The sequence below is a fragment of the Rutilus rutilus genome (assembly GCF_951802725.1).
Source record: "Rutilus rutilus genome assembly, chromosome: 5".
In the NCBI taxonomy this organism is placed as follows: domain Eukaryota; kingdom Metazoa; phylum Chordata; class Actinopteri; order Cypriniformes; family Leuciscidae; genus Rutilus; species Rutilus rutilus.
The window spans coordinates 47873882-47899693 of NC_140213.1; the positions used below are offsets into that span (position 1 = coordinate 47873882).

The following is a 25812-nucleotide window of genomic DNA, read 5'->3' on the forward strand; positions in this document are numbered from 1 at the left end:
CAGATACATCACTGTGTCAGGTCACACGGACACAGATTCATCATCTGAACAGGAGAGGACGGCGAGTGACCACTGCTGACCACCTGGGTAAAGCGTTGTGTTTTACCACAACAGCCTCTGGTCAACGCACCCGGCGGCCGGCGTGTCACAGACAAGGACAGAGTAACAGAGGCGCTGGTAAACGCTCGCTCCCAGTGCAGAGTTTATCCTGCTGATGAAGACCGAGAGCGGACGGAGAACACAGTCGGAGATCAATCCGACCCGGCGGTTTAATATTATACTAAAAGACATCGTTCGAACAAAAACGGTTCACTCATTCCAAACCTGTATTTCTGTCAGGACCACTGTCGTCAAATATGATTGACAGTTAGCGTACAGTTTGGATTGGCGGTATGGTTCTGTTCTGCGCATCTATGTAGCCTAGCATGATTAAGAGCAGGAGAGCAGCAATAACCCCCCTTAGGGTCAACAGAACAGAACCAACATGAATGTATTGCAGATATCATTAATTCATTTTAAAGGATAATTCCAGTATTTAGCACTTTGAGTCTCTTTTCTGGTTTGTTTTGGATGAACTAGAGTGGTGGAGACAGAAATGTTGACGATGGGTCCTGTCTCGACTTTTTGACTCGTTTAGAGTCGCCTTTGACCGCTTCAGAGTGGCTGGCTATGGGCATGCACGAACATGTCCTTAAAACAACCCTTAACGTTCGTATTCAAAACTGTGCAACTCACCGAGTGGTTAGTGGTGTTCGCTGATGATTAAAAACAAATATATCGGCGCAATGTATGATTTCAATCCGTGTTATTTGCTATAGTGGAACTATTTTTTCAGATACCTCACAACCACGTATAAACTTCCGCTCGATATTTGAGTCTGAAGCGCAGTGATATCAACGAGCAATGAGTCCTCCAACAGAAATCAATGGGATTTTACAAAATGCCAAATAAAACACGACAGAAACTGTATTTTGCTTCGCTACTTGTTTTTAATCATCAACGAACACCACTAACCACTCGGTGAGTTGCACAGTTTTGAAAACGAACGTTAAGGGTTGTTTTAAGGACATGTTGGTGCATGCCCGTAGCCAGCCACTCTGAAGCGCTCAAAGGCGATTCTGAACGAGTCAAAAAGTCGAGACAGGACCCATCGTCAACATTTCTGTCTCCACCACTCTAGTTCATCCAAAACAAACCAGAAAAGAGACTCAAAGTGCTAAATACTGGAATTATCCTTTAAAATGAATTAATGATATCTGCAATACATTCATGTTTGTTCTGTTCTGTTGACCCTAAGGGGGGTTATTGCTGCTCTCCTGCTCTTAAAGGGATAGTTCGTCCAAAAATTATATTTAGCCCATGATTTACTCACCCTCAAGCCGTTCGAGATGTATATGTCAATCTTTTTTCAGACGAACAAATTTTCAGTTATTTTAGAAAATGTCTTAGATCTTTCAGTGGTTATAGTGTGAAGCTATGGGGTCCCAGCTGCTTCAAGACCGAAAATGTGCACGCATCCTTCACAAAAGTAATCCATCCGGCTCCAGGGGGATAAACGAAGGCCTTCCGAGGGTAATCCGTGCGGTTTTGTCGTAAAAATATACATATTTAAAACTTTATAAACGAAAATAACTGGCTTCCGGTGGCGGTCGGCGCGCGTTCATGGAGATGGAAGCGTCGTGACGTAGAACGAACGTGACAGCGCAGCCAGAGAGCAGAGCAAAACAAAACTCTACGTTCGTTCTACGTCACGACGCTTCCTACGCTACGTCGTACGTCATACGCCAGCATCCATCTCCGTGAACGCGCGTCGACCGCGACCGGAAGCCAGTTATTTTCGTTTATAAAGTTTTAAATATGTATATTTTTACGACAAAACCGCACGGATTACCCTCGGAAGGCCTTCGTTTATCCCCCTGGAGCCGGATGGATTACTTTTGTGAAGGATGCACGCTCATTTGCGGACTTCAACGAGCTGGACCCCATAGCTTCACACTATAACCACTGAAAGATCTAAGACATTTTCTAAAATAACTGAAAATTTGTTCGTCTGAAAAAAGATTGACATATACATCTCGAACGGCTTGAGGGTGAGTAAATCATGGGCTAAATATAATTTTTGGACGAACTATCCCTTTAAGAGCAGGAGAGCAGCAATAACCCCCCTTAGGGTCAACAGAACAGAACAAACATGAATGTATTGCAGATATCATTAATTCATTTTAAAGGATAATTCCAGTATTTAGCACTTTGAGTCTCTTTTCTGGTTTGTTTTGGATGAACTAGAGTGGTGGAGACAGAAATGTTGACGATGGGTCCTGTCTCGACTTTTTGACTCGTTCAGAATCGCCTTTGAGCGCTTCAGAGTGGCTGGCTACGGGCATGCACCAACATGTCCTTAAAACAACCCTTAACGTTCGTTTTCAAAACTGTGCAACTCACCGAGTGGTTAGTGGTGTTCGTTGATGATTAAAAACAAGTAGCGAAGCGAAATACAGTTTCTGTCGTGTTTTATTTGGCATTTTGTAAAATCCCATTGATTTCTGTTGGAGGACTCATTGCTCGTTGATATCACTGCGCTTCAGACTCAAATATCGAGCGGAAGTTTATACGTGGTTGTGAGGTATCTGAAAAAATAGTTCCACTATAGCAAATAACACGGATTGAAATCATACATTGCGCCGATATATTTGTTTTGGAACATCAACGAACACCACTAACCACTCGGTGAGTTGCACAGTTTTGAAAATGAACGTTAAGGGTTGTTTTAAGGACATGTTCGTGCATGCTCGTAGCCAGCCTCTCTGAAGCGGTCAAAGGCGACTCTAAACGAGTCAAAAAGTCGAGACAGGACCCATCGTCAACATTTCTGTGTCCACCACTCTAGTTCATCCAAAACAAACCAGAAAAGAGACTCAAAGTGCTAAATACTGGAATTATCCATTAAAGGGATAGTTCACCCAAAAATGAAAATTCTGTCATCATTTACTCTCCCTCATGTTGTTCCAAACCTGTATGATTTCCTTTCTTCTGCTAAACACAAAAGAAGATATTTTAAAGAAGGTTGGTAATTAAACAGTTGCTGGTCCCCATTGACATCCATAGTATTTTTTTTTCCTACTATGGAAGTCAATGGGGTCCATCAGTCGTTTGGTTACCGACTTTCTTCAAAATATCTTCTTTTGTGTTCAGCAGAAGAAAGAAAGTCATACAGGTTTGGAACAACTTGAGGGAGAGTAAATGATGACAGAATTTTCATTTTTGGGTGAACTATCCCTTTACATTTACATTTATTAATTTAGCTGACGCTTTTATCCAAAGCGACTTACAATTGCTATGTCAGAGGTCGCACGCCTCTGGAGCAACTAGGGGTTAAAAGTCTTGCTCAGGGACACATTGGTGTCTCACAGTGGATTTGAACCCGGGTCTCTCACACCAAAGGCATGTGTCTTATCCATTGCGCCACACCACCACCACCACCCATAATGTACAACATAATTAGAGAATTTTAGTCTGATTCAGAGGGGAATCACAATGCCAAATCCTGACTGGACAGGAGGAGCTGGGGAGGGAGGAGGGTAATTCGCTCCTGAGAAACGCAATAGCTGTTGATAATACTGAAGGAGCTTATATATGTATACAGTCAAGTCAAATCATCTTCATTTATAGCACTTTTAACAAAACAGATTGTTTCAAAGCAGCTTTACAGTGATAATAGGAAATTAAAGTAACAGAGATTGTTTTGGCTTTACAGCAGCTCTAGAATAAAGTTATTGTCCAGCTAAAGTTAGTTTCGATTGATTCACTTCCGTCGCAACGATCATTAGTTATTAATAGGGGCCGCTAACACGACACCGTTCTGACAGAAAACTCTTAAGTTCTCTCTCCGCAAACTTTAAAAACACAAACCTGTGAGAACGCTGATGGCGTGCACATGCGTATTACCAGTTCAGTCTATAGCAGGGTTTCTCAAACTCGGTCCTGGAGGGCCACTGTCCTGCACAGTTTAGCTCCAACCCTGATCAAACACACCTAGCTGTGAGTTTCTAGTGATCCTGAAGACATTGATTAGCTTGCTCAGGTGTGTTTGATCAGGGTTGGAGCTAAACTGTGCAGACCCAGTTTGAGAAACCCTGGTCTATAGGTGTGCGCGTTTGAATATATGTGCGCGAGCGTGTAGTGCTTCTTCACAAATCAACCCTCAATAAACTACTTGTCTGGCCTTAAAATGTATAATATAGAATTTTTAGCCACGTGAACCGGAATTATCCCGACAACGTTTTATCTGTAGAGAGGTAAAGGGAAACGAAGGAGGCCTTCACAGGGGAGAGACTAGATGACACTTCAGGACTGCGTTGTCGTCATGTTCAGGCGCTGGTCCTTCATCTGATCTGGATACGCCCAGGATCCGGCGGACTGCGGTAGACCTCGGGATAAACAGAGAGACTAATATTAGCGTAGACGCCATCCTTCTGATGATGTAACGAGTACATCAGGATTTATGGGAAGTGTTCCCAGTTCCGGCTGACCTGATCTATGCAGCCTAACATTGAATTATAGAAGTCTATAATGTGTTATGTGTATGCTAGGTCAAAAAGATGTGTCTTTTAATCTAGCTTTGAACTGACAGAGTGTGTCTGCTTCCCGGTGTGTGTCTGCTTCACGATACAGTGATAGGCGTCGTGTTCCTATAGGTAGACGTGGATCAACTGAGAGTCACTGATGCGAGCTTGACCTGCCAGAACTGACGCTGCGCTTGATTACTTCTGCGGACCTCAATAGAAGATATTTTGAAAGAAATACATAGAGTAATTGACCCTTTAGTTACTATTGCTATGTCCGACGAGCCATGCCGCTCTCACACTGTGTTCTCACGCAGCGAAACATACATCGCGGAGCAGAGAGGACACTGACAACAGGACAGGACAGACCAGGATACTTTTGATATGAAACAAAGTCTCAACTTATAAATTTGCACTCCTTCATGAAGATATTATGAGGCATTCATACATTATTCCCTGTATTTCACTTCATTCCTGACCTAAATGAAGACCGTTTGTCCTCTCTCCCCTCTGTGTGTCTTACTTTCTCTCTTTCTTGTACGTTTTTCACATCCTCGTGAAGCTGAGATCCCTCACGTGAAACTTGGATCTGTCCTTTGGGAATCTCTTGGCTTTTTGTTCGAATAACTTTCCCCAAATATTTTCCCTCCTCAGGCGATTGCAGTTTCTTTCCCATTCCACTCTTTTTTCCTTCGTCTTTATTTCTGTCTTTATGCTGGAATTGCGTTCTTGCGTTCAGTGTTGTGGGTAGAAGCCCGATCCAAACATCCCATAATGCCCGAACGCTTTGGTTCCTTCTGTAGAGCAAACTATCCTTCGGAAAATGTGAGTATGCAGGAGGAAAGACAGAGTTTTGTGTGCATTGATTTTGCCAAGACCTCAAAATATGATGTAATATTTCCATCATAGAGGGAATTGTATTCGTTCTGATACAGAAAGCTATTTGAAGAAGTTTATCCGTCTGCGAAACATGTTTTGAATGACTCAAAGTCTGTTTTTAGTTACTGGTGTTGGCTAAATCAATTGATCATTGAGGTATATCTACAGGTCAGACTTGACAACAAACAAAATGCCACGCAAAAAAGCATTTCATCAGTTCATTCTTTGTCTTTTAAGGATTAATTGGGTCACACTGTGTGGTTCAACCCAGAGGAAAGTGTGATTGCTTCAAGTTTCCCAGTATGCTTCAGGTTAAATGTGAGATGTTTCTCCTCGTTTTTTTTTAAGGAGACATAAAAATGAGAGAAACCAGAAATTAAATGTAATGTGTGTAGAAGCTCAGATCATTCGTTCTTCGGGGAATTTGATGAGAAACATTTGAATTTGCATTGATATACAGTGCTATGCATAAGTTTAGACACCCATACTAAAGTTGACTAAAAAGAGGAATAAAAAATCATCTTTTGGAAACTGAACTTAATGCCTTAATTTAAAAAAATAGGAAAAATCCAACCTTTAAGGACACCAATTTTCTTTGTGAATGAATAATGTATCGTAAATAAATAAATGTTCTTCCTTAAAATACAGGGTGCATAAGTTTGGACACCCCTATGTTAAATTCCCATAGAGGCAGGCAGATTTTTTTTTTTTTTTTTAGGATACTATGCATCCTGATAAAGTTCCCTTGGCCTTTGGAATTAAAATAGCCCCACATCATCACATAGCCTTCACCATACCTAGAGATTGGCATGGTTTTATTTCAGTTAGCCTAATAGCTAGTTTGATTTGCATTGAGAGATGATCTTATGGAAAGTACCCCATGCCAATCTCTAGGTATGGTGAATGCTATGTGATGATGTGGGGCTATTTTAATTCCAAAGGCCAAGGGAACTTTATCAGGATGCATAGTATCCTAAAAAAATAAAAAATAAAAATATTTAAAAATAAAAATCTGCCTGCCTCTATGGGAATTTAACATAGGGGTGTCCAAACTTATGCACCCTGTATTTTAAGGAAGAACATTTATTTATTTACGATACATTACAAAGAAAATTGGTGTCCTTAAAGGTTCGATTTTTCCAAATTTTTTAAATTAAGGCATTAAGTTCAATTTCCAAAAGATGATTTTTTATTCCTCTTTTTAGTCAACTTTAGCATGGGTGTATAAACTTATGCATAGCACTGTATTAGCAGATCTGAGCACAGAATGAGATATTGCTCTATGGAAGCACGTTTGAGGTCATTTTTTCCAAGATGAAAAGCAGGAATCACCTCGAACGTCTCCTTCGTTTGCTCTCAATCTCATTGCTGTCTAGGAGAAACATTTGAGAAACATTTGATCTTAATCTCAACAAAAATTCAGATTTTCAAGGTAAAAAGTTTCACAGCAAAGCCCTTTCACGAGACGAAAGATGTAACGCAGCCGCTGAAACGTCTGTCCTCAATCTGTTTTTATTTTCCTTTTTGTGGTTGCTTGTTTCATCCCTAAAATTCCTGAAGTCAAATTTCAGATGTGAGAAAGAAGGAATGGGGATGGGGGGGCGGGAGAAGCGGAGAAGAAAAGCAAGCTTTAAAAATACCTTTGGTGTTCCTGTGTGTTTGTGAATATTATTACAAAGTGCCGTAATGAGAGAAAGAACAACACAAAGCGAGATTTGTGCCTGTGAGCGAGATGGCGAGGAATCTGAACAGTGAAAGGCCCGAGTGTGTGTGTGTGTGTGTGTGTGTGGCCGCCTGTAGGAGGTCTTTCTCTTTGTACGTGGATCTCCTTGGGATGTTAGCAGCAGGGGAATCGGGCATGAAGAGCTACTCTTTTGGGGATGAACTGATGGGCCTGAACAACAAAACGAAAGAGAAGGCGAATGGGACACAATGAACTGAAAGATGAAACGGTCAGTGTTAGAAATCCAGACTCCAGACTAGCCATTCGGCAACCCGTCCCGGCTGTGTGTAAGAGCACAGTGACCTCTCAGTCCAGTTCAGGTGATCTTCAGAGAATAACCAATAAAGAGAATCACAATCAGATTATATTTACTACTGCACTAATAATGCAGTTTGACAGCTGTCCGTTTTTCATATATTATATTTTATACACTATTGTTCAAAAGTTTGGGGTCTTAAATGTTTTTGAAAAGTCTATTCTGCTCATCAACGCTGCATTTATTTGATCAAAAATACAGTAAAAAATTATGAAATATTATTACGATATAAAATAGCTGTTTTCTATGTGAGTATATAATAAAGTGTAATTTATTCCTGTGATCAAAGCTGAGTTTTCAGCATCATTACTCCAGTCTTCAGTGTCACATGATCCTTCAGAAATCATTCTAATATGAGGATTTGATGCTCAAGAAACATTTATGATTATTATAGTTGAAAACTGTTGTGCTGCTTCATATTTTTGTGCAAACCGTGATTCATTTTTTTCAGGATTCTTTGAGTAGAAAGTTGAAGAGAACAGCATTTAATTAAAAAAGAAATATTTAGCATTATTAAACATGTCTTTACTGTCACTTTTGATCAAATTAATGCATCCTTTCTGAAGAAAAGTATTCATTTCTTAAAAAAATTAAAATAAAATCGTATTGACCCCAAACTTTTGAACAGTAGTGTAATTTAATGAATTTTATAATTTCATTCATTATACTGTATATTAAGAATTCTTTGTAAATCATAAATCACATTTATCCAACAATTTACATAAGCTTGATTTACGTATGATTCAGAATGATATTCCTTCTGCACGTCACATTGATGCAGCAATTTATGTCCACTAAAGATGATTGTACAAGCAATTTACACAGAAATTTCTTCCGTGCATGTTTCATGAATGATGCTTGATATATGAAATGATTTTGCTTTTCTAAAATAATGGTAAAAATAAATGAGAATATATTTACAAATATATAATATAATATAATATAAATATCTAAAATAATGGTAAAAAATAAATAAATATATTTGCAAATATATATTTCAAATTAATTAATTAATTAATAATATCATATTCTGTTAATACATTTCTGATTTTTCATTTTTAAATAACAGATTCCTTCTGCCCATCTCATCAATAAAAAAATATTTTACAAACAATTTACACAGAAATTCCTTTTGCACTTAATATATATATATGTATATATATATATTGTTTTGCTTTTCTTAAATAATGGTAAAATAAATGGTAAAATTTACTTAACAGATTATTTCTACCCGTCTGATTAACAATTTAATAAGAATGATTTTACAAACAATTTGTACAGAAATTCCTTCCGCTCATTTTTCGAGAATAATGTGTAAAATTATTTAGCGATTCTAAAATAATTATTGCTAACTCCTTTTTATCCTAAATGAAATTCTGTTGATAAATGAAGTTAAAATTTTTATTCAACAGATTTTATAAAAAATTTCCTGCCTTTAAATCTGATTAGTGACCATTCTGAGGTGACGTGCATCTCTGGCGTGACCTCTGACCCTTGACCCCCCTCGACTCGAGGAACAAGCGTTGCACATTCCCTCCCCCCCTTTGCCCTCCAGCGTTTGTGGGAAAGACCTGAGAGATAGAACGAAGGTTGGGTTGGAGAGAGTTTCTGAGTGTGCCGCATGTTTCCATTAGATTGTGGTGTTGGCTAATTAGAGAGCGGCAGCGTGATTCACCTTGTTAATTAGAAGGACTTGCACACCATGGGCCCCGGGGCTCCGAGGGGGAGAACGAGGGATCCAGAGAACGAGAGGGCTCCTCTTCAACGCCCGCAGTCTCTCCTTCTCTGAAGATCCTTTTGCTTTTTGATTCCAAAATGAATAAATCATCCGCACACGACTCTGTTCATCTGCCACCGATGCAAATTACACCTGATCAATAGAAGGTGACGTCGGAGAAGGAAGAAAGAGCGAGGGGTTGAGAGGAGAAAGACTGCTTGCCCAAGCAGTGGTGACACAAAAGATGGAAATTTTCTACTTGGATAAGCAGGATTTTTAATGATCTCCTCTTGCTTATTCCGAAATTCCCCTTCAATAATCCCGTGCACCCCTCCACACATTGTGCTCTCGATTTAAAGAAGTTAAATGTGTTGTTAATTACATTTTAGGTTGCCTTTGGGTTACATTTTTAATAATTAATTTTAATTACATATTATTTTAATGTTTTTTTATTATTATTTTATTATCTTTTTTTATTACTATTATTTATTTGGGTTAATATGCGTGGATTTCTTTCTATATTTGTGTTTTTTTATTATTATTAAATATTAATGTTTTTATTATTATTATTATTATTATTATTATTTTAATTTATTATTTTAATTTATTTATTATTTAATAGGTTAATATTTGTGGATTTCTTACTATATATGTGTGTTTTTTTTATTAAATATTAATTTAATGTTTTTTATTATTATTTTAATTTATTATTTTAATTTATTTATTATTTATTGGTTAATATTTGTGGATTTCTTACTATATTTGTGCTTTTTTCACTTTTTTTTTTAGTTTTCACTGCTGTTAAGTTAATAACGCCAGCAATAATCAAAGATGGATTCTAGCCAAAGTCAAACGGCGCACACATGTCTGTGGTTCTGTTGAGTCTCCAGGAACAGGAAGTGACCTCATAATGAGCGCGACCCCTGGGGACGCCCGAGGGGTTTGTGTAATTGGGGTTTGGCTGGAACTGCAGGTCTTTCTCTCCGAACGGAACAAACTTCAGTTTTGTTTTTCGGCTGCTTCAGTGTATGAATATGTTTTGATCTTCAGTGTGTTTCTCTCAAGGTCAGCGTCGAGCCCTGTGTGACCCTGAGGTCATGTCGGAGAGATCAATGATTTACACGTTTCTGTGAACTGATAATGGACATGTTGACTCTAACTCGGACTGCTCATTAACTGCCCAGAAATTGCTCCCAATGTTTGCTAAATTAGACTAGAAAATATCTCATGTTAAGTATTGATATTTAAAGTCAAAGTAAATTCAAAATGGACTTTCTTAGTACGATTAATCATGAAAATGTATTGTTCTCTGCTTTTAAGCGACTTCTCTGTTCTGCTGATGTCACTAATGCTGCATGGTTGGGGAAAATAATATTAAGCAATAATATTTTCTATTCTAAAATTGGCGATCCAATCAAATTGTTTATAAAACGAAGGCCTGCCCTACATTATTATTATTTTGTTTCTCTTAGAATTATGTTGTATGGTTGTTAATTACATTTTATGTTGTCTTAAGGTTATTTTTTTATTATTAATACTTTTAATTTTTTATAAAATGGAGGTACATTTTTCAAATAAACATAATTATATTAATTATTATTATTATTATTTAATTATTAATAAGATTTTATTATTTTTATTATTTTATTATATATTTTATGATTAATAATAGTGTTTTTTTGTGAATATTTGTTGCTATATTTGTATATATTTTCTTTTTTTTAATTTAGGCAAAATGTGAAGGATAGTTGTCTGAGAGGAGCGGCTCAGTGTCCCGGGGCAGGAGGACGAGGGGCAGATTCGACCCCTGCTGGTCCTTTATGTTCCAGACTTCAGTGTTACTGAACCTCACTGTTGCCCGGTGAAAGACTCCTCAAACCAGCCCGATCCTCCCGTTCCGCTCCGGCACAGACATCTGTCTGCACGAGTGTGTGTGTGTGTGTGTGTGTGTGAGTGTGTGAGGGCCTGTGGGGGAACAGAAGGTTCAGCAGGGCTGATAGAGACGGGCAGGTTTGGCCATCATGACGAACTGAGCTTCTTCTCCCGCTTGTGCTTCATGAGAAGTGAAACACACACTTGAGCTGGAGATCTGGATGTGTGTGACCAACCCGATCTCACCGCAATTCGTACGTATTTTACCAGATGGCTGATTTTCACGAACCGTCATCAGGAAGGACCTCCTCTAACTCCGCCCCTAAAACATAAACGGACGAGTGAGGTCGTACAAATTAGCCATCTCGTAAAATACGTACCAATTGCTGTGAGATTGTGTTGGTGTGACTGTGATTCAGGATGAAAGACTAATAAGTCTATAGATTGATGGATTAATGGATAGATGGATAAATAGATAGATAGATAGATGGATGGATGGATGGATGGATATATAATACAGGAAAGATTGATGGAGATAGACAGAACGATCAGATAGATAGATAGATAGATAGATAGATGGATATATAGATGGATGGATGGATAGACAGATGGATAGATAGATAGATGGATGGATGGATGGATGGATGGATGGATGGATATATAGATAGATAGATGGATGGATGGATGGATGGATGGATATATAATACAGGAAAGATTGATGGAGATAGACAGAACGATCAGATAGATAGATAGATAGATAGATGGATATATAGATGGATGGATGGATAGACAGATGGATAGATAGATGGATGGATGGATGGATGGATGGATATATAGATATATAGATAGATAGATAGATAGATAGATAGATAGATAGATAGATAGATAGATAGATAGATAGATGGATGGATGGATGGATGGATGGATGGATATATAATACAGGAAAGATTGATGGAGATAGACAGAACGATCAGATAGATAGATAGATAGATAGATAGATGGATATATAGATGGATGGATGGATAGACAGATGGATAGATAGATAGATGGATGGATGGATGGATGGATGGATATATAGATGGATGGATGGATGGATGGATGGATGGATGGATGGATGGATGGATGGATATATAGATGGATGGATGGATGGATGGATGGATGGATGGATGGATGGATGGATGGATAGAAAGATGGATGGATAGATGGATGGATGGATGGATGGATGGATGGATGGATGGATGGATATATAGATGGATGGATGGATGGATGGATATATAGATGGATGGATGGATGGATGGATGGATAGAAAGATGGATGGATAGATAGATAGATAGATAGATGGATGGATAGAAAGATGGATGGATAGATAGATGGATAGATGGATAGATAGATAGATGGATGGATGGATGGATGGATGGATGGATAGATGGATGGATAGATAGACGGATGGATGGATGGATGGATGGATGGATGGATGGATGGATAGAAAGATGGATGGATAGAAAGATGGATGGACGGATAGATAGATGGATGGATGGATGGATGGATGGATGGATGGATGGATGGATGGATGGATGGATAGATAGATAGATAGATAGATAGATAGATAGATAGATAGATAGATAGATAGATAGATAGATAGATAGATAGATGAAATAAGTAACTTTAGGTTATAAGAACATCTTCTTTGTGCTCTTGCAGTGAATATTGTGTGTCAGCGTCTCGTTAATTATTCTTGTGTGATGAGCGTAATTACGACATGCAAAACTTCTGTAAGTTTCAATTACCGTTTCTACAATCAGCCAAAATATGAAACATTTATTTTTGAAGCAGCGCTGAGAATATATTAGCAGTTAGCCAAAATAATTGATATGAATATTTCTGTAAATGTGTCCGCTGTAATAACTGTGGTCTGGTGTGTCTGATTGGTGTGTAATGGCGCCGGCGCGCGAGCTGGCACACAGATGGCACACTGGGACCCGCGTTTATCACAGCGCCATCAATCTGAGACTCGGGCAGGAGCTGCAGGCGTGAGGAGCAACTGTGCAGACATGCCGGCGCCCCGGTCCCATCCCATCCAATCCCATCCGGGAGTGGGACGGGATTATCTCAGGGGTCAGTGGGGAGATGATGTGTGATAGCGGTCCTGCAGAGGATTATGGGATGCAGAGAGTGATCATCTCTCTGAGCGTTTGCAGGAGCAGTTCACACTAAAATCAACAGTTTCTTGGCATGATAGGGAACGGTGGCCACAAAAACGATCATGTTCATGCTGGGGATGCGCTTGAAAAATTAAACGGTAACACTTTATTTTACAGTGTCCTTGTTACACATGTTACATGTACTTACCATAGTAATAACAGTAAATTATGCATAATTACATGCAACTAACCCTCAACCAGACCCTAATCCTACCCTAACCCTATAGTAAGTGCATGTAGTTGCTTAATATTACTCAGTACTTATATATATAATTACACTGTAACAATGACGCCTTAAAATAAAGTGTTACCCAAACATTATTATTAAATACTAGATTTTTATTTTATAGTACAATAGTATAATTTCTATAGTAATATATTATATATTAACAATACATTTATTTATTGTTTTTCTACAATTTGATAAAATAGAAATAATATTAAATATTTATATTATATTATATAATATATTATATATTAAATAAAATATTATGTAATATTATGTATTATATTATGTAATATTATGTATTTGTAATATAAATAAAAATATATATTGAATTGAATTTGAATTATTACTATAGTAATATTGTAATAGTAATATACTGTAGTTTTTTTATAATTTAATCAAAGAAAAGGCAAATATTAATTATTATTATTATTATTAGTAGTAGTAGTAGTAGTATTAAAAATATTTATTTTAAAGTACAGTATTATTTCTTTATTGATCTGTTTATCTGTATTATTTAAAATTCATTTCATTCATTCATAGTGTCATTTATTTGACACTACAATAGTACTATTGTTATAGTTATATTTCTTTATTGGTGTGTTTAATTTTATAATGTAATAATAATTATTATTATTTATAAATAAACAGTTTCATTTTATAGTACAATAGTATTACTACTATAGTAATATAGTATTTTTAAATTTTTTTTTTTTTTAATTATAATAGTCATTATTTACATAATTATTATTTATTTTACAGTACAATAGTACTTTTGCTATATTTATATTTCTTAATTGGTTTGATATATTGATATAAAATGATATATCAGGGCCCCTTATTGACGTTTCTGGATCTCATCGGCCCCTGATCATCCTCCACTCTCACTGTATGATGATCATTCTGCTAAACATCTGCTTTTGTGTCATAATATGAGTTTTAAATGACACAAGAATTCATTTTAATTTTGTCCAACGGTTTCTTTAATATCTCGAATGCATATTCTAGACAACAATGAAAAGGAATGGAGAGCAACTGGAGTTGTTTATCCTGATAAGAAATCTCACCTTTACACTAAAGTGATCCTGAAGTGTGTGTTGCAAGGTTTGCCGTCTTCACTCTGCTGTGTGTTTCCTCATGTGACGGACATCATCCTAACAGACATCTGACACTCCAGACTCTCCGTCTACACACACAATTTGGACTGGCTGTTGAAAACCAAAGCAATCTTTATAACACGCCATTTTGTGGGCAACAACATGGTTCTCTCTGATCTTAACACACACACACACACACACACACACAGAACTGACTGCATGAAAGATTGCATTGATTGCCCTCATTCAGTTTAGCAACAAACACACAGTCTCTCTCTCTCTCTCTCAACACCAGCGGGCACAGGGCGGTTCACTCCCTCACTGCAGACAGACTGTGACGGCCGTGTGTGTGAGGCCATATGTGGCTGTGTGTGTGTGTGTGTGTGAGGCCTCGGGCTCTAACACGTCCTCAGAAAGGCTTCTGTGAGCGAGGCTGCCCCGCAGGAAACCGTGACATTACCTGAGGCGCCACTGGGCCCTCTTACACTTCACAAAGTGAAAAATCACATCAGAGCGTGTGAGCTGACACACACACACACACAAACACACACTCACGCACTCACTCATGCACTCACGCACTCACACACATTCACTCACTCACTCACACACACACACACTCACTCACACACACACAAACACACACATTTATATTCACACCTAAATGGAAGCTTATTTCTGCCATAAAAAGGTAATTGTGACCTTTTCCTCGCAATTCTATTTATAGAATTCTATTTATAGAATTGTGAGATGTTACCTCGCAATTACAAGATATAAACTCGGAATTCTCAGGGTATAAAAAATCAGAATTACCTTCTTTTTTTTTTCATTTTTTTTTTACATTCCGGGGTTCTCAGAAGAGGAAGTTGTCAGAGTTGGGTGAACTTCTATAGCGGTCAATGGGAGATGACAGCAAATATCATTTTTGTATTTGTGTTTGCTTTAAAAGCAAAAGCAAAAATCCGCGATTCTGTTTTTCCAGGTGTTTCCAGGTGTTGAAAGTGTTTCCAGGACTTTCCAAAAAAGGAAAAAAATGTCAAAAGATTGTTTACAGACGTCGAGAGAGAAAAGATGTCTCTCCCTCAGCCGGAGTTTACAATCACCCTCGTTCATTCGTGTTTTGTCATTTAGTGCCACGGTAATTTAATGAAAATTAAAATATTAAAAACTTTATTAGATTTGCGATGTGGACACATCATCACGTCCGTGAAAAGGGTCCATTCCGTGGTGGAAAAATATTAGTAATTACAAGATATAATCTCAGGATTCCCTGAAAAAAAAGGGACAAAATTACGAGATGTATGACATATATATACATATACATGTGTGTGTGTGTATATTATATATATATAACTAAGGAAAGACTTACGATTTAACAAGAAAACAAATTATTTGAAAGGTCTTGCTGTAGTTTTCAGGTACAAAAATGTAATAAAGTAAGCAAATGTACAATAACACTGCATAGACTTCACTGTAAATTAAACATCCTTATTAGTTGATCCTTATTAAAGTTACAAAAGTTATTCAGCCAAGAGCAGTGAGTGATTTCATGGTCTCTCTCTCTCTCTCTCTCTCTCTCTCTCTCGTATATGTTTTGACCACATCACATGTGGGGGTCCGTAAGTTGTAAACGTGCAATTGTGAGTAAAAAGTGAGAATTGTGAGTTTACATCTAGCAATTAACTTTATTTTATTTTATTCCATGGTGTAAACAAACTTCCATACCACACACACTAATACTAACACACTCTAATACTAACACACACTAACTGCCATTAGAGGCTGTGAGGGAGAAGAGACTGACGGATGGGTTGGTTTGATATTGGTTTGATATTGGTGATTATTAGTGCTTTGCAGACAATGATGTCACTTCCTGAAATACAGTGATTTCAGCCCAAGAACGACAATATATGATACGGTTTTATTGTTTGGTTGTAGAAACACGAGCTCGGCAAATCTTTGCCCTTTCCTAGAAGTAGCACCTAGCACTTTGTCAATTAGCACGATGTCACTTTCCTGGGAATTTCCTGCTGGATTGTTTTTCTGTCAGTAGTTCCTTTACCAGGCTTCATGTCCAGATGTCATCCATGTGTCGCTACACATGTGTAATGTGATGTTGTTTCTGTTTTCAGATGCAGCAGCAGGAACTCGCCCAGATGAGACAACGAGACGCGAATCTAACGGCGCTCGCCGCCATCGGCCCGCGGAAGAAACGCAAAGTGGACCCGCCGGGAGCCGCGAACATGGGCGTCGAGGTACCAGCCTCTCCCAATCTCAGATAGCCTACCAGTTAGATGACATTATTCAGTTAGCACTAATCCTGCCATATATATGAACTCTTTCCCCATCAGCGTTTTTGAAAAACGTTTCACAAAAGATTCACGGAATATTTTGTTGCATGAATATCTGAACATGCAATAGGAAAGGACAGAGCCTCTGCTTTTAAACAATAACCTGTTTTATTCTCGCTTCACGCATTCTTTTTTTAATCAGCACTTAAAATGTGGGTAAGTTTCACAAAAAAGCAACATTTTGAACAAAAAGCTGAGAAAATCATGATTTTGTCAAAAACTACGTCTGTATCAGATTCAGGACGATGATCAAAACACAGTCGATCGAGTCCATCAACACACTCATGGCTCGTCATGGCTCGACATTTCATTCTGTAACATTAGGCAGATTTGATTTATACGCTGTTTAATGTTAATGATCACGTTATTTTACATATGCACAGAGCCCGTCTACGGAGAGCCTGCCCACTCCCTATTAAGTCCTATTGTACCGAATGTTGGTTGTAGTTCCACCAGAGTTCCACTGGGGGCGATCGCCCATGAGTGCAGAATGAATGTGAGTCTATGGGGCTAGACGGCTAAATTTGTCTCTTTCACCCGATTGCCGTTGAGAAATCTCAGATCTGATTGTAGATTTTGCAAGTTCAACATGGGTTATAGGTCGAAAGTTGAATGAACGAGTACTTATGTCCTTTCGGTTTCTTACAGGTTGAGTTGTTGTTGCCCATAACACGCTAGCATTCTGCTAATGAACGCTGATTGGTCAGTGAAGGACTGATTACGACCAAAGATACCGCTTGATGGTGAAGCGGGACCAGAAACAAACAAAACAAAAACTCCTCTAGCACGTGTGTTTGCCTGTGTCAGCTGTGTTGTGTGTTTGCCTGTGTCAGCTGTGTTGTCGATGCCTCGAGAGAAAAGAAAGTGCAGAGCGCGAAAGCACCAAAGTGACTGAAGGATTACCGTAAAGCAGTATCTCTGGTCGTACGATGTGTATGACGTCATTGACATTTTAAAAGACTTTTTAAAGCGAATAAAAATCGAACACCCAGCAATGTGTCATTTCTTTCGAATACAACATTCAAATTACTAGACAAAAAATTATATCCTGAGAAAAGGGGTATAGCTCCATAGACCTCCATTCATTCTGCACTCGTCCTGTGAGCGCCCTCATGTGGAGCCAGAGTGGAACTGCAACCAGTTCAGAAGCCGGAAGTGTACTGAGAGTGGAAGTTCTCCCCTTATTAGACATCCTCTGATATGTATCTGATTACATATGATATCGCTTGTTTCTGCTTCTTCTTCGCCTGTGTTTTGATCCGGAGATTCTCTACTCTTTCAGTAGATGTGTAACAGCGCCCCCTACCGTATAACAGTGAAAACACAGAAATCCGGAAATATATATTTGAGATATTGACAATATATTCAGGATTTTGCTGTCAATATAAAATTAAGCAACGTTGTGATTATTCCAGTGAATTTTCCACTTTTTAAAGACTATCATTAGACTAGTTCTGTTTTGCGATTTGAGAGATTTAGGAGGTTCGATTCATTTGAGTGAATCAATTTAAACTGAGTTGATTCAAAACTCTTCAATGATTCTTTTGCCTCAAAACAGTTTGTTTTCCAAAAAACAGTGTGTGAAATAATTTTTAACTAGATTTTTTACAGAATTTGAATTCTCACATTAATCATTTTGAATCTTGTTGGCTATAATAGTTTGGCTGAAATAATCTCAGATTGAGAAAAAAAAAAATCTACATTTTCAGCTATTTCTAAGCGTAAATATCAATATTTATTGAATAGTGTCAGAAACCTTGCAAATAATTTCCTCACTCAGTATTCGTGTCTTGTTTTCCAGTACAAATATCTAACCATTATTAAATCAACTGGAGAAGCACAATTACAGAAGATAAGTCTTGTTTTCAAAAAAAAAAAAAGGCAAAACATGTTTATTTTTCTGACCTCATTGGCAGATATTTTTTCTTGATTTAAGCAAAAACTCACTTCATTTTGATACATTTTTCAGTAAACAAGACTTAATATTTAATGTAATTTTTCTTCTCAAGTAACTGTATCCTGATTTAATAATGTTTGGATACTTCTACTGGAAAACAAGACAAAAATATTAAGAAAGTAAGTTTTTTTTTACAGTGAAAAACTCGAAACATATTTCCCCCCGCCGTATCGACCAGCCTTTAGTGGATCTTATGCTGATCATGATGCAGTGTTTGTGCTCTCGGGTCTCGCTGCAGGGTTTAATGTTCACGAGCATTGGTCTTTTTCCTGAGCAAAAATAAACATTTCTCCGGATTCCCATCCACCGCATTAACTGGGACACACTGCACGCCTGTCCTCGTGAGTGTGTTACGCTGTTGTCTGGATGCAGATCGCAGTGCCGCTCCACATATGGCTACCAGCTCTGCTCTGCATTACGCAGGATTACGCCGAGCGCACTATTATATTTCCTCGACATGGTGTTGTACATGAAGTCATCGGGTTTAACTGCATCTGGTGAATGTTTAGCTTTGCTCTTGCCGTCAGAAGGCCTGTTCGTATTCCCTCGAGGATTTCGACTAATGTTTGAATACGATAAACCGGAAAAAAACACTTTGTGAATGTCAGCTGGTGTTTTTAAAAACCCTCTCACTGGCGTGTGTGTGTGTGTGTGTGTTTGCTGAGGACAGAAGATCCTGCAGTGAAATCAGGGCTAACTAAATAAACGCGTTACTTCGGCTCCATGAACACCATCCTGACCTCTTTCACTTTATTGTAAGCGCTCTGATGTCAAGAAGAACCATGAAATGTGTATGTACACACACAGATACAGCGCTTATGAGTCGTATTCACACTCCTTTAGTTGTTTTACCGCATTAAAGTCGCCTTAATTTGGCTATATTGAACAGAAAAACACTGTTTAATGCCAAATTAAAAACAGATCTCTGCAAAGTGATCGAATAATTGCTGATTTGAAGCCCAGAATTACTGATCTCGTAAGTGCTAACCTCTTTGCTTTTAATATGGCACATCTAATAATCGCTGGTTCCGCCAATTGATAATACACTGCAAAAAAAGCACTAAAAATCTGTATTTTTGTCTATAAACATGGGAAGCAGCATTAATACATTTATCAGGATATACTCTAAATTCATGATATATTTATGCACACTACCGTTCAAAAGTTTGAGGGTGGTAAGATTTTTTTAATAATTTTGAAAAAAGACCAAGGCTGCATTTATTTGATCAAAAATACAGTAAAAACAGTAAAAATGTGAAATATTATTACAATTCAAAACAGCTGTTTTCTATGTGAATATACAGTAAAGTGTAATTTATTCCTGTGATTAAAGCTGAATTTTCAGCATCATTACTCCAGTCTTCAGAGTCACATGATCCTTCACAAATCAGTATAATATGATGATTTGCTGCTGAAAACAAGTTGTGCTCCTTCATATTTTTGTGGAAACCGTAATTCCATTTTTTTGTAATTCCAGATTCTTTGTTGAATAGAAAGAATTTATTTAAAATACAAATCTTTCGCAACATTATAAATGTCTTTACTGTCACTTTAAGGCATTCTTGGAGAATAAAAGTTTTAATTTATTTAATTTATTTTGAATGGTAATGTATATAGTCGCAGCTAAAGGGCATTATGAATATAATAATGATTCAGTGCCGCAGTACATATGAAGAGCCATCTGAAATTTTCTTCTAGAATGATCATTTTTTATCAAGCTCGTATATTTAAATTCAATAATTTCACTTAAATGGCAATGAAAATGACCTATTAATTGTCATTTAAGTGAAATTACTGAACTTAAATATACGAGCTTGATAAAAATGATCATTCTAGAAGAAGATTTCAGATGGCACTTAGAGGCTTTGAACTCTTCATATCTATTCACCATCTGAAACCAGTACCATGATGGTTTTGGTCTTGGTCTCGGCTGGTTCCTGTTTAACTGTAGGGTTTCTCCACAGCAATGCCGCCCATCTGACCACCTCTCACGATCACGAACGAAGAGAAGAGAAGTGCAGGATAGATGGAGGGAAGAATCTTAACTTATTTTCACTTTATTTTCACCTCCCCTCATTTCGGCGTGCCGCCCTGGGCGTTTTCTCTCTGCTTTCTCCAGAGCAAAGTGAATGTGACTTTTCTAAGGGGGTCACGGAGTGGCTGCGGGCTACGGCTTCTCCGAGATTCACTCTGGGCTTCGGCAGAGATTTCATCTGCGCGTGAATGTGCCTCGGGCCCGAGCTCAGGGTGAGCTGAACCGCTTCACTCCAGGTCTTCTGATTGTCGCAGTATCCGGTCTCTGTTCTGCAGCGTTAATCCCAAACAAAAGCCTAACAGTGTCCGGAAACACCCGGCAAACTGAGGCGGAGTAATGAGAGAGATGGGGTTTAAAGCAGCGTTATTATACTTACTAAAGCTAGAACCACAAAAAAACATTCAAATTCATTTTAGCTGAAATAAAATAAAATTACTTATAAATATTAAACTATATATAGATATTTTATAAAATGAAAACTACTAAAAATGACAAAAGCACACAAAACAGAAAATAATGAAAACAGAAAATATTAAAATAAATTCAAAATATTAATAAACATTAATATGAACAAATCTTTGTTATTGTTAGTTAACACAAATCCAGCTGTTCATTGTTTGCTCATGTTAGTTCACAGTGCATTAACTAATGTTAACAAATACAACTTTTGATTTGAATAACGTATTAGTAAATGTTGAAATTAATATTAACTAAGATTTATAAATGAATGTTCATTCTTAGTTCATGTTAACTAAGGTAGTTTACTATGTTAATTAATGAACCTTATTATAAAGTGTTACCAGTGCATTTGTTCTTGGGAGAATTTGATGAGAAATGATAGAGTTCATGCTGAGATTTTTGACTTTTGATTAGAATAGAAATCTGAGCACATTGTTGAGATTATGGGGTCTTTTATGAATGCTTGATGATGGTGTTTGCCTCTCGTCACTGTATGTTCGCTGCAACATTCTTCATAACTTCTCCTTTTAGGTAATCGACGTGAGGATTTCTTCACTTTTGGGTGAAGTGCTCCTTTACAGAGATCTTGTTTGTGATGTTTCTGTCCTGTGGGTTACCCTGAAACGGCCCGTCAGAGCGTGTGTGTGACTGAAATCAGGTAGCGCTGGTGGCGGGGCGGCTGTGTGTGTTTCTTCCTCCTCCTTCACCCCTCCTCTTCTCCTCTTCTCCTCTCGTCTGGCCAGGCCTCAGATCGCCGGAGGGCTGAACCTGATAGTCCATGTTGAGCGTAAAGTCTGTCTTCATCCTGAGCCGGAGAGAGCAAACAAAGAGGCCTTACAGTGCTCCGAGGGATAGATTAGAGAGAGGCAGACAGGGGCCCCTAACTGGCCCTCGCTCGGGGTCATTGTTCAGGCAGGAGCCACAGTAACAAACTCTTTCCTTTCGCTCTCGGCGACACACAAGCTTTTGAAGTTCAGCACAAAGATGCTGTGTGGGACGGAACAAAAAAATAAAAGAGTGTGTGAGTGAGTGAGTGAGTGAGTGAGTGAGTGAGTGTGTGAGTGAGTGTGTGAGTGTGTGAGTGAGTGAGTGTGTGTGTGTGTGTGTGTGTGTGAGTGTGTGAGTGTGTGTGTGTGTGAGTGAGTGAGTGAGTGAGTGAGTGTGTGTGTGAGGTTAAATTCACAGGTGCAGGAAATGAGCCACCAACAATATGACATGCAGGTGATGTCATTTCCTTGACGAAATGTAACATGTGTTTCACTTTGACCTGCTTTGTAACTCCAGAATGGATCTGTGAAGGGTTTTGTAGTTGATTACAGCTAAATGTGTGTTAGTGTCAACGCTGTTTGCTTTCACACCATCATTGATATCACACATGCTTTCAGACTCACTGCATCACTAGTCGTCTGGAGGGATTTCTGAACGTCGTTCAGTAGATGAGAATAAAACAAACTAGTTTTTATATTTTCTAAAGAAAATGTTGCTTACGGTGCCAAACTCACTGTCATTACGCTACACTCTCAGAAAAAAAGGTACAAAAGCTGTCACTGTGGCGGTACCTTTTCAAAAGGTACACCTTTGTACCTAAAGAGTGCATATAAGTCCCTCAAAGGTCAATATTGGTACCAAACGTGTACATATTGGTACCAAATGTGTACATATTAGTACCCAAATGGTACATATTAGAACCCTTTTGAAGGGTACTGTCCCTGTGACAGCTTTTGTACCTTTTTTTCTGTGAGTGTAGGGTGTTTGTGTTGTTACCAGGGCTATCCTAGGGAATTCTGTGTTTTCTAAGGTGTTTCTAGGGTATTCTGGGTAGTTGATTGGGCATTGCTTCATTATTGGGTGGGTGCCAGGGTGTTTCTTGAGTATTCTGGGTGGTTTCTATGGTGTTGCTAGTTGTTTGGGTTATTGCCAGGGTGTTTCTAGTGTATTCTGGGTAGTTGCTAGGGCATTGTTAGGTGTTTGGGTAGTTGCCAGGGTGTTTCTAGGGTATTCTGGGTGGTTTCTAGGGCATTGATAGGTGTTTGCATAGTTGCCAGGGTGTTTCTATGGTATTCTGGGTGGTTACTTGGGTGTTGCTAGGTGTTCGGTGGTTTCCAGGGTGTTTCTATGGTATTCTGGGTGGTTACTAGGGCATTGCTAGGTGTTTGCATAGTTGCCAGGGTGTTTCTATGGTATTCTGGGTGGTTACTTGGGTGTTGCTAGGTGTTCGGTGGTTTCCAGGGTGTTTCTATGGTATTCTGGGTGGTTACTAGGGCATTGATAGGTGTTTGGGTGCTTGCAAGGGAGTTTCTAGAGGTATTCGCTAGATATTTGTGTGGTTGCCATAGTGTTTCTACGGTATTCTGGATGTTTACTAGGGAATTGATAGGTGTTTGCATAGTTGCCAGGGTGTTTCTTTTGGTATTCTGGGTGGTTACTTGGGTGTTGCTATGTGTTTGGGTGGTTGCCAGGGTGTTTTTAGGGTATTCTGGGTGTTTACCAGGGCATTGCTAGGTGTTTGTATAGTTGCCAGGGTGTTTCTAGGGTGGTCACTTGGGCTTTGCTAGATGTTTGGGTGGTTGAAAAAGTTGTTTTAGGGTATTCTGGCTTGGTTACTAGGGCATTGCTAAGTGTTTGCATAGTTGCCATGGTGTTTCTATGGTATTCAGGGTGGTTACTTGGGTGTTGCTAGGTTTTTATTAAGGTGTTTAGGTGGTTGGCCAGTAGGTGAAAACAGTGCATCTGATCACTCAGTAAAATAACAGCACACCTCACCTCACCTCATCAACACAAATAATTTGAGGACGCATTAATTCATTCATGAGGCACCAACACTAATGATGATTGTGAAGTGATTATGAAGTGATTTGAAAGTGCTCTCATATGAGTAATAGTAGTAGTGATACTCGACTTAGCAAACACCACTAATTATTGTTGTGTATTGAAATGAATCGCTGTGGAGGCAGACAGAAAAAGAGCAAAGCAGGGAAGATTGAGTCGCCTTTTTCATTTAAATGTGTCACCTTTTTTCTTTTAGGGTTGTAGATCAGAGTAAGGTAGAAGTAGGGAAAGACCGAGAGCAAAAGAGAGAGAGAGTAAGAGAGGGGAAAAGCACAAGGAAAACTGATGCCCTTTCCTCCAGCTAAATTAACAGGAATCACGTGGAAAACAATCCGAGCCGGGAATGAAAGGGGGGTGGAACCATTAAAATGCGCCCGGGGCGATGGACTGCGCCCAGTATCACTAAAAATGCTCTCACTACAGATGTGCAGGCAGGCTTACAGGCAAACTCTGCTCTTGTTCTATAGCTACAATTAAAATCAACCTCCCTGCCAAAAAATTGGATGGTAGAAAGAGAGAAAAGCAGACATGAACATCAAAGACAGATTGAAATGTGTAGTCAGTAATAAGAATGGTCTCCAAGCCCCGCGGTTCTCCACGGTCCTCTTGTTAATGAGAATTTTTGACCTCTGGTTTGTAAGTTAAACTTGTAATCTTGGTTAATGAAGTAAATCAATCCCAACTTGGAGTGAGCAGCCTTTCCTTCCATCCAGTCTTTCTGTATCCTCGCCTTCTTTCGCTCGTCTTTTTCTTCTCCTCCCATCTTTCCCAGCCTGAGTAAATGCGGGCAGATCTTTCAGCCAGACAAACAGGAAGGCCACGGGTGTGTTGTGTCTCTCTCTCTCTCTCTCTCTCTCTCTCTCTCTCTCTCTCTCTCTCTCTCTCTCTCTCTCTCTCTCTCTCTCTCTGTGTGTGTGTGTGTGTGTGTGTGTGTGTGTGTGTGTGTGTGTGTGTGTGTGTGTGTGACGTCTACTTGGCAAGCTGTTTCATTTTGTAGCCCAGCTAAAAGGGTTGGTGGAGGGACATGGTGACAAGAAACAGAGTCTGTGTTTGACCCCTGCGTTTATTCAATATGCTGTGCATTTTACAGAGTTCTTTTTCACATTTTACTGAACATTTATTTTTTTACACATTTCAGTTGAAACCAAAAATGATCGTCAATTCAAGATATTGACCAAAAATGTATGCACCTCTTGATGGACATAAATGTTGTGATGTTATTTCCATCCAGAGGTGCATCATGTGTGTGTCAAGAGTGTTTCTATGGTGTTCTGGATGGTTACTTGGGTGCTGCTAGGTGTTTGCCAGGGTGTTTCTAGGGTATTTTGGGTGGTGTCTAGGGCATTGCTAAGTGTTTGCATAGTTGCCAGGGTGTTTCTATGGTATTCTGGGTGGTTACTTGGATGTTGCTATGTGTTTGGGTGGTTGCCAGGGTGTTTTTAGGGTATTCTGGGTGTTTACTAGGGCATTGCTAGGTGTTTGTATTGTTGCCAGGGTGTTTCAATGGTATTCTGGGTGGTTACTTGGGTGTTGCTAGGTGTTTTGGTCATTGCCAGGGTTTTTCTAGGGTATTCTAGGTGGTTACTTGGGT

General features: G+C 38.7%; 1 protein-coding gene across 2 annotated transcripts in view; it reads left to right on the forward strand.

Moving 5' to 3' along the window:
* LOC311290721 (transcription initiation factor TFIID subunit 4) overlaps nt 1–25812 on the forward strand; it is a 96911-nt gene that overhangs the window by 46831 nt on the left and 24268 nt on the right. For both annotated transcript variants that reach the window (XM_084409391.1, XM_084409392.1), the window contains one exon: nt 16723–16845. In XM_084409391.1, the coding sequence (XP_084265517.1) occupies nt 16723–16845 (123 nt within the window). The remainder of the gene's footprint in view (nt 1–16722; nt 16846–25812) is intronic.